Source organism: Hyaena hyaena, unplaced genomic scaffold, assembly GCF_003009895.1.
Source record: "Hyaena hyaena isolate Hyena2069 unplaced genomic scaffold, ASM300989v1 scaffold_600, whole genome shotgun sequence".
NCBI classification, from domain to species: domain Eukaryota; kingdom Metazoa; phylum Chordata; class Mammalia; order Carnivora; family Hyaenidae; genus Hyaena; species Hyaena hyaena.
This window is the reverse complement of record NW_024081234.1, coordinates 769,754-779,502: the sequence shown is the minus strand read 5'-3', so window position 1 is coordinate 779,502 and position 9,749 is coordinate 769,754. Positions and strand designations below refer to the sequence as shown.

General features: G+C 65.5%; 1 protein-coding gene across 2 annotated transcripts; it reads right to left on the bottom strand.

Moving 5' to 3' along the window:
* Positions 1-368: 368 nt before the first annotated feature.
* Positions 369-9,513, bottom strand: POFUT2 (protein O-fucosyltransferase 2). 2 transcript variants are annotated; one of them, XM_039257128.1, is made up of 9 exons: positions 9,344-9,510; positions 7,848-8,098; positions 5,219-5,363; positions 4,567-4,677; positions 3,018-3,084; positions 2,275-2,400; positions 1,446-1,626; positions 1,199-1,322; positions 369-689 (listed from the first exon to the last, which is right to left on the bottom strand). In XM_039257128.1, exons 1-9 carry the CDS (start codon positions 9,475-9,477, stop codon positions 536-538), a joined length of 1,293 nt encoding a protein of 430 aa, XP_039113059.1. In that variant the 5' UTR covers positions 9,478-9,510; the 3' UTR covers positions 369-535. The 2 variants fall into 2 exon arrangements, with proteins under 2 accessions (XP_039113059.1, XP_039113058.1); XM_039257127.1 differs by having other exon boundaries at positions 1,199-1,626; positions 9,344-9,513.
* Positions 9,514-9,749: the final 236 nt, after the last annotated feature.

Genomic DNA, 9,749 nt, shown 5'->3' with positions numbered 1-9,749 from the left:
CTTCTAGCACTCTGAGCGGGGACAACAGGCCTCAGACCTGGTTCTGCAAGACTGCGGCTCGCGTCCCCCAACTCGCAGGTGGCCTCACGCGGGTGAAAGGGCAGAACGGGACCAGCGGGCTGACACCACACCACGTCCAAAGGCACAGCCGCCCAGGCCCTGGGACGCGAGCTACCCGCAGGCCACGTCTCTACCACGCGCTGCTGGACGTCCCTCCAGGCCCAGGAAACGAAGTCCCTGCCTTCCCCCGTCCCGATGGCCTCGCTGGCAGCGGACACCCGGTTTCACGCCCAACCACAGCCCCCCGCAGCGGCAGCACCTGCCCCCAGGCGGCCAACGGCGGGAAGAAACGTCCGAACCGACGCACGCCGTGGCTCACGTGGCTGAGGGCCGCATCCGGGACCCTGGCAAGTGCTGGCCTGGCAGCCTGGTGGGTGTGACGGGCAGGAGCCACCCCGAGGCTGGCGTGGTCAGAAAGAGACCAAGAGTCCGTGTGTCAAACGAGTCCAGGCCGCGGGGCCCACGGGGAGCCGGCTCAGTAGGCGACCCTCCAGTGCGTGGGCTGCTCGCACGCCGCCTCCAGGTCCCCGCAGAAGCGGTTGTACGTCGTCCGGGGGTCGAGCCCTAGGATCTCCCTCTCCTCGTGGATCCGGAAAGAGAACGTGGAGACCGAGGTTCCGATGAAGAACCTGGTGAACGGCAGAGGTCACGGGAGCCGCCCGGCCTCGGGTCGCCGCTCCCCCAGGGCCGCAGGTCCCGTGTGCGGGCTGGCCCGAGTCCCCGCGGGATTCTGGCTGCTCTGGGCGGGGACGTGGACCTCAGGGCTGGGACGGGGGAGGCCTCGGCCCGCAGCCCCGGGAGGCCCAGCGCCCAGCACGCCCTGGGAGGACTGGCCAGAGCCCTCGCCCAGCAGCTCAGGGGACCCAGTTACGCTCAGTCTGCCGCCCTCCTCAAAGCGCGCTGGCCTGGTCACCTCCTGGGACGGTGACCAGGAGCCCGCCCTCCCTTTCCTGAAGCCCTACGCCTGCTCCTCAGTGACCTGTGTGACCGCGGGCGTCGCCGAGCCCGGGGGAGCAGGACCTCGGGGCGAGGGGATGTATGGGGGTCCGGGCCCGAGTGCCGCCGCGGGGCCGGGCAGGCAGCCTCGAGCGGGGGGCGGACCGTGAGGACGGCCCTCCGCGCGGGGCCGGCGGGGCACCTGGCGTGCGAGCAGATCCACTGGTCGATGATGGCCACGCCGCCGTCGCGGTACAGCTCCAGCTCCTCCCACGTGGGCTCGAACGTCACCATCTCGGGCAGCAGCCGCTTCAGCTCCTCGTGTTCTGCAAAGCGAAGGAGGGCGGACACGCTGGGGTCGCGGGAACGTGCGGGGGGACCCGACGTAGAAGCCGGCGCTGCCTCCCGGGTGAGGCCAAGTGCGCCAGCCCGGAGCCAGGGCCACGTACCCTTCCTGACGGCGTCCGTGGCCACGAACACCGTGTCCAGCTGGTGGGTCTTCATGAGGCTGCGGATCTTCCTCACGGCCCCGTCCAGGCTGGGCACGTCCTCCCTGTGGCCCCAGATGAAGTCCTTCCTCCTCAGGTGAACGGCGAGGTACGGGCCGCCCAGCGAGGCGCCCGGCGTGACCTGAGAAGAGGGACGGGGACGCTGAGGGGCGTGCGTGCGGCCGGCACGCGGGACACAGGGGACGCGGTGTCCACCTGGCAGCAGCGCGCTCCGTGGGCGTCGGGCCACGTGTCTAGGACGGCGAAGTGGCCGATTACCAGACCCTTTAAACTGAGTGACACAAAAATGGAAAAAGAAACCTGGAAACAAGCACTAAATCATGGAAAAGGGTCTGTTTATGACTGTGCTTTGCCCTCGAGCAGCGCGTAACGGCCCAGGGGTGGCGGGTGGGACGGCGCTGCGCCCGCTGATGCCGCGGGGACAGCACCCCTGGAGCGCGTTCCCCGGGAAACGCTCGGAAACAACGCCCGCTTGGACAGCCGCGCGCCCCTTGCTGGAAAGGAGCTCCGTGAAAACGAGATCTTCGGGAAACGCTTTTAAAAATAACGGTGACCCCTCCAGGTCGCCTGGTCTGGCTGCTCTGAGAAAAACCTCGCCCTTTCCTGCCCTGCTGTTCCCGCGTCCGCTTCCGTGTCTGCCGCCTGCCTTTGCTCCCGGAGCGGCCCTGACACGAAGGCGGCCACGGTGGAAACGGAGCCGAGCCCTGGGCTGGGACAAGGGGACCCTCCCGACGCATGTCCCCGAGTGAGAAAGCGTGGGGGGCGCTACCTTCATCTTGGTCCAGTCCTCCTGGAAGGGGATCCGGTCGGCTTCGTCTGTGGAGTTCAGGTACTTGCTCCTGAACTCGTCCCCCACGGCCCGCAGGTGCTTGGCGAACACCATGCTCCGCCGGGTCTGCGGGTGCAGGGGGCAGGGCCACTGAGCGCCCGCCCCCCCCCCCCGTGGGTGCCCCCAGCCCCACCCCCATCCTGAAGCTGGCCTGAGTCCCCCGGGTCTGCAGGTACAGGGCCACTGAGCCCCCGCCTGCCCACCCCCATCCCCACCCCGATGTGATGGGGGTGCTGGACACCGAGGACAAGAAGCCAGCACTCTCGGTGACGGGTCATCAACCAGCAAAAAGCCAGTCGGTGAGCGACCGACTGGGACCGTCATCACCTGCGGAGTGTGTGGCGCCTGCAGGGTGGGGCTCTGGCCTGGAGAACGTGGCTGGCAGGAGGGTCACCCTCACAGCTGGCGGGGGGACCACAGTGCCGACGAGAGGCAGAGACCACGCGGGCGGCCGCGACAAGGCTCCTCTGTGCTTTGCATACGACCCGCTCGGGGGGCTCCCGGGTCCGGGAGCGGCGGTCTCTCCCGGGGGTCCCGCCGACAGGCGCCTAACCTCTGCCCGGCTGCCCGCGGGAGCCTGTCGCCCCCCAAACAGGACAGGCCCCCCAGCAGGGCGGGCGTGGAACCTGCCCCCTCGGGCTCGGCGCCCAGCACGCGCCCGGCACGCGGACGGCGGCACTCACGTCCCAGTACTCCTTCCCGCCGTAGTGGTCGTGCAGAAGGTTCTCCGCTCTGTCCAGCATCACCGACCTGTTTCCCGACAAGGGGAGCGTTCTGTCCGCCTGCTCCGGGACCGGCCGGGAAGGACGCCGGGCCGGGGGCCTCCGCACACGCTCCCGGGGGGCCCTGCCGCCGCACGGGGGGTCGGCAAGCCCGCTGTCACCGCTGACGCGAGACACACCACCGACAAGGCGATCGAGTAGGACGAGCCGGCGGCTCCGGTGGAGCAGAGCCCGCACGGCCGGGCCCCGTTCTGTAACTGAGACCGGGCGCCCGACCGCCTGGCACGCGAGGACGCGCGCCACGATCGGGTGCTTAGTCAGCACTTACTCCTGTTTTAAAAAGTCACCTTGGGGCGCCTGGGGGCTCAGTCGGTTGAGCGTCCGACTTCGGCTCAGGTCATGATCCCACGTTCGTGGGTTCGAGCATCAGACTCTGTGCTGACGGCTCAGAGCCTGCAGCTGCTCTGGATTCTGAGTCTCCCTCTCTCTGACCCTCCTCTGCTCATGCTGTCTCTCTCTCTCTCTCTCTCAGAAAAAAAAAAAAAAAAATTTTTTTTAATAAAAATAAAAAAATAAAGTCACCTTGACACAGCACTCGGTGGTCCTTAGCATGTCTGCTTCTCAAGCCCCAAACTAGCACCTTTTTCACAGAACGCTCAACTCCCTCCTTGCACAGCGAGAGACAGAGCGGCCCCTTCCCGAGGCGATCAAAGGACCGGAAGCAGCAGAGCACATAGGAGGAACAATCCAGAAAGGGCGGCATCCACTCCAACAGGAAACGCGGGGCACAAGTCTGGGGGCCGGTGCACAGCTCCCCCTCTCTCCTGGTCCACAACCCCACCCCCCCAGCAGGACGGGGTGCCGGGGAGAGGACGGCTGCGCCCACACACCGCCCACAGCCTGGCGGAAGCGGCCCGGCAGCCCCGGGCGGGGAGGCCACAGCCCCTCCCCTGACCCCCGCGCGGCCGGGCTCCGAGGTGGCTGTGCTGGAGACCTGACCGCGGACGGGACGGGAGCCCCGGAGCAGCTGCAGAGCTCACCCTGCCTCGGAGGCGGCTCTTCCAGTCCAGCCCCAGCCCCCCGGCTGTGCTGCCCCCGCCCCCCTGCCGCCCGCCCGCCCGGCCCCACGCCCGCCCCCGCCCCGCACAGGGAGACCCGGGCCCCTCCCCCCGCAGGCAGCGGGGCTGGAGACCCTGCATCAGCTCCTACCGCAAAGCTGTACGCTGGTACACGTGCACACACGCACCCACGCCCGCCTGCAAACACCTGCACAGACCCTGCGGGCACTCACCTCACACACAGCACACACACGTGCACACGCACACACCCGCACACGCCTGCACTTGGACCCTGCAGGCACTCACCTCACACACAGCACACACACGTGCACACGCACACACCCGCACATGCCTGCACTTGGACCCTGCAGGCACTCACCTCACACACAGCACACACACGTGCACACGCACACACCCGCACATGCCCACACTTGGACGCTGTAGGCACTCACCTCGCTGACGTGTTTCTCAAAAGCACAGGCGCCATGACTGACGCGGAGCCTTGAACGGACAAACAGGAGACGTTTAAGGCTCTCGTCTCTTCGTACCCCCAAAACCATCCTCTGGAAAACAAGATCCCGGCGCCTCTGTTAGTGTGTCCTCACGCGGGAACCGGTGAGGCCCCGACGCACATGTGCACGGTCCACCTCGACCCCGGCGGCCTCCCGGTGAAAACCTCCCGCTCGGGATCACCGGTGCGGACGTTCCGGTGGAAACTTGGGAGAAACCACAAATCTCAGAGCGCCTGAGCGGACGGTGGGGCTCCGTCTGGACAGCAGCCGGGGCGGGGAGGGGGGGCGGTGTGGCCCTACGACAGTATCGGCCCTACGACAGCCGTGCCCTCCGCCGGGCTCCCAGAGCACTGGGTTTCTAGAACCCGTTATTCCGGCGCTGCGCCCACAGGTGCCACTGAGGCGACAGCCGCCCCTCGGGGAGGTCTTCTGACGGCTACTCCCGTCTGGGCGACCAGACAGCCATCTCCGTGGCCACAGTCAAATGTGCTGAACGCTCCTTAGCTGTGTCAAGGTAACTGGGCGCAGGGCCGCTGCGCAGGCGGGACGGGGAAGGGAAGGGGACCCTCCCGCGGGGGCCCAGCGGCCGCACCTGTAATACTCGTGCTTGTCTTGCGCGTAGAGCAGCGGGTCGATGCAGGGCCGCTCGTCGACCTTCTCCTCCCAGGCCCCCTCCTTCCACCCCTCCGCGTAGCCTTGCAGGACCAACACCTGGTCAATGAAGGGCCCGCCGGACTCTGGAAAAGGCCAAGAACTGGCAGTGAGCCAGGACCAGAAGCTCACGGCGGGCGGCCGCCGGCCCCACGGGATCGCTGCTTCATTCAGCAGCAGCCTCCTCCCCGCGGGGCTGCAGAAAGCTCACGGGAGCAGACAGGACACACAGACGTCAGGGCACGAGGTCCCTGAAGAAGGCGGAAGGGGCGGCCTCGGGGCAGCGGAGCTCGCGCGGGCCCTGGCGCTGCGGGGGCCCCTCTTCCAGCGGCGGGGCCTGTCCTCAGCGCTCAGCCCCCCTAGGCTGCACGCCCGCGCGGTCCTCACCACGGCCGCTGGCCCCACACGCCCGTGCGCCCTGCCGTCCCACAGCACATTGGTGTGCCCCCTTCCCCCCACCTCTGCGAGGACCATCCTTGCCTGGACCGCTCCCCTTCAGGGCTCGCCTTGACCCCGTGACGCCATTCAAACCGCACCTCCCAGGGACAGCCTCCCGCCCCACCCCACCCACCCCCTTCCCGTCCACACTACACTTCACGGCCTTGGACGCTGCAGGCTTTAATTCCTTCTTCTTCTGCCACCCTGCGCCCCACGGAGCTCCAGGAGGGGAGGGGTCTGTGTCCGTCCTCCCCACTGCCTCCCGCACCCCGGATGTGCCGGCCACCCCTGCAGAGCTTCATCAAGACGTGTCCAGGGTGGATCGGTGGAGCCCAGTCACGAGAGGGCCACACCGAGAGGAAGTCTGCGGTCTCTTGCACACTCCCCCTCACTCAGGGTCGTGCTCCTGGAGGGGCCTGGCCCAGGCCCCCAGGGGCTGCTCTCACAGTGACAGGAAAGGGAAGAGACACCGAGAAGCTGAGATGCCCGGTGCCCTGCTGCGGCACGTGTCCTCAATGCCTCTCCCCCTCCGCGGCGGGACACGGTGCAGCAGCCGAGGCCGGCGGGGCGAAGGGGAAGCCGTCTGCTGCCGCGCGGCACGGCTCTCAGGGCTCTCCCGCCTCCCGTCCCCAGGCTTCGGGCTTCAAGGGCAGCAGGGCGGGCACCAGCCCTTCCGCCCGCACACCCAGTCTCTCGCCACTAGGCATGAGCTCATGTGGCTGGGGGCTCGGACCTGTCCTGTGTCCCCCCATCAAGAAACCCTCCGGCCACGGCCCTTCATGGAGGTGAAGGGCGGTTTCTCTGGGAGCCTGCGTGACCCGTGGTTCAGACAAAGGCTGAGGCGGATTCCCAGACAAAGTCAAGTCAGGCTGAACACTGGCTACATCTCGTCTTGGCTCTGAGAGGGATGCGTTCCCAGAATATTCCTTATGAGCCTATTTGCTTCTTGCCCGTGAGCGGAGCTATCAGAAGACACGGCCCATGCTGACCCAGGCCGCGGCGCTGCCAGGACTGACCCCGACACAGGAACGTTCCGAAGCGACAGGGTCCACTGCGCGGTGAGAACAGCGGTGGAGAAACGAAGACCCGTCCGCTACAGTCATGCGCTCCAGGGCCTGACACAGACGCCACATTGCTGACGGCCCGGGCCTCCCTCTGCCAGACTCAGGTGGTGGCAAAAAGGTACCACTGCCTTTTTAAAAACTTAGGGGGCGCCTGCGTGGCTTAGTTGGCTAAGCGTCCGACTTTGGCTCAGGTCATGATCTCACAGTTCATGGGTTCGAGCCCCGCGTTGGGCTCTGTGCTGACAGCTCAGAGCCTGGAGCTGCTTCGGATTCTGTGTCTCCCTCTCTCTCTGACCCTCCCCTGCTTGCACTCACTCTCAAAAATAAATTAAAGACACAGGGCATCTGGGATGCTCAGTTGGTTAAGTGACCGACTTCGGCTCAGGTCATGATCTCACAGTTCATGGGTTCAAGCCCCGCGTTGGGCTCTGTGCTGACAGCTCAGAGCCTGGAGCTGCTTCGGATTCTGTGTCTCCCTCTCTCTCTGACCGTCCCCTGCTTATGCTGTCTCTCTCTCTCTCTCAAAAATAAATAAAACATTAAAAAAGTTTTTTAATAAAAAATAAAAATAAAAAATAAAAGAATAAAAACTTAGATCTTCTGCTGTAAACGCCTTCATTCTAAGAAAACCTCCAGCTTCTCTCTTAAAAAAAATGAACTCTACTGAGCAGGACTAAGTGGAACGAGAGGCATTATTACAAGCACTCACAGCACTGCAGGGAGGCCCCACATCCATGCCCACCGGGGGCCACCTGCCGCCCCTCGGGGACAGAGGGCCCTCCCGGCATACGGCCTCGTCCCGCTGGGGCCACCCGGCCTCCGGGTCAGCAGCCACGGCTCCGAGCGCCCTCCGCTGGCTCGCCGCTGCCCCAGCTTTCAGGGCTGGGGGCACACGGCTCACTGAGCTCTACTTCCCGAGAAGGATGACAGAGGGACCACGGCCGCTGGGAACGCAGAAGCGGGATGGAAGCAGGGCCCCCACAGAACAAGCGTCACAGCCACAGGCCTGATGCCGACAGTGGGCGGGCCAGCCTCACGCTCACACCAGCACCCATGACCTCGCCTCACCTGCGATGAACTGCTCGTACTCAAGGACGGGGATGTTTCTATTCAGACTTGGAAGATCAAAGAAGTCCGACCACGGAATCCGGACCTGGTGGATGTCGGGGCTCTGCCAGTGATAGAGGCGGCCCCACGGGGGCAGCACCAGCACCCACTCCTCAGTCTTCAGCAGCGTCTTCAGCAGGGAGGCGACGCGGATGTAGACGTCCCTGCGGAGGTTGAAGCCCTCGGGGGGGTTGACGTCATACAGAAGATACCTAGAAGTGGGGGCAGGAGCTAGGTTCTTCAGCGCTGAGGCTTCTGGACAGGAAGCCCAGAGGTGACCCCAGGTCCTATGGCGCAGGATCTGGGCACCCTGAGGAGCTGGAAGCTCACTGCAGCTGCCACCCATTTCTGTACAACCCGTTCCTTCCAGAGCCCGCAAGCAGTGCAGCGCACATCTCAGGTCCCTCTAACGACCAGCAATAACTCACCGTGAGACCAGCAGAGTCGCAGGGGTGCTCACATGACTTGCTCTACCGGCCCCTCTACACTCTGCACAGCTACTGAAGCCCCCGCAGGACTGCTGTTATGTGGGTTACATCTACCCATAATGCGTGTGTTAAGTTACGAACTTAAACTGCAAATATTTAATCACTTAAAATAACATAATAAGCTATTACATGACACATTACTATTTTTAAATAAAAAATAAGTATGCTTTTCTAAGTAAAAAGAATTAGTGAGAAGAATTGCAATGCTTGCAATTTTTGTAACTCTTTTTGGTCTGGCGCTTGCTGGATTTTCACAGCCGCTTCTGCATTCAACCTGTCGCGCTCTCCCAGGTCAGGTGGCCTTGAGGAATCCCCACCGCAGACTCCGGAGAGAACGTGGATAACACCCTGACGTTCCCACGAAAACGGCTCTGACGCCAGGCCTCCTGTCCCTTGTCGGCACTGGCTTTTGCACAACTGCCCTGACTACCGCTGCAGCTGCGTCCCAGTCCCAGCCTGAGCCCCAGATCGCCCCAAGACCACCAGCAGAGGAGGGGACCCTTTACCACGTCTGCTTCCCCCAAACCCTCGGCAATTGCTGGACCGCGCAGACACTTGGCTTTTTATCCCTGAGACTTATCTAGGGGACGTCCACCAACTGGGTGGAGCCTGGAAGATTCCGTGCAGATAAACAAGGCCGAGCTGTCAGGAACGTCTGACTCGGGCGCTCCTCCAGCCCACGGCAAGGACCCGCTCCATCTAACAGGGGCCCCCGGGCCTGCCCCTTCAGGCCCACCCCCAGCCAGCCCTTCCCGGGGCTCCGGAGGCCCGGAAGCCCGGGGCGACCCTGGCTCGCACGCAGGCTGAAAACCCGGGGAGGGTCAAAGGGTAACGGGGTGAGGGGGTGAGGGCGCTGGGGGCTCCGCCCCGGCCCCCGGCCCGCAGTCTCCGGCCCCGGGCCCGGTCCCCGGCCCCGACCGCAGGCGCCCCGCCACGGGGGCCCCGCCGAAGGCGCGGACGCGCTTTTACCGTCTGCGGGACGCCGCCCCCGACAGGATGTCGGCCGCCGACTGGCCGGGCCAGAACTCCTCGCCCGAGGCCGCGGCCGGCGGCCAGGACACCGCTCCCAGCAGCAGCAGTAAGACGACGCCGAGCGCCGCCATGGCCCCAGCGGCCACACACTTCCGGCGGCCGCGCTCCGCCCCGGAAGCGCACGCACGCCCGTCCCACCGGAGCGCGTCTCCTGAAGCCCTGGCAACGCCACGCATGCGTCCTGCGTCATCACTCGGCCGGGCGTCTCCCGGACGAAAGGTGCTGGGAGGCGCAGCCGGGAGGCCAGGTGGAGCGGAGACCGGGGCGGGGCCGTGGTGTGGGCGGGGCCGAGGCGGGCCTGTGGGCGGGGCCGCGCGTCCGGGAGCGCGGTGTCCTGGGAGCC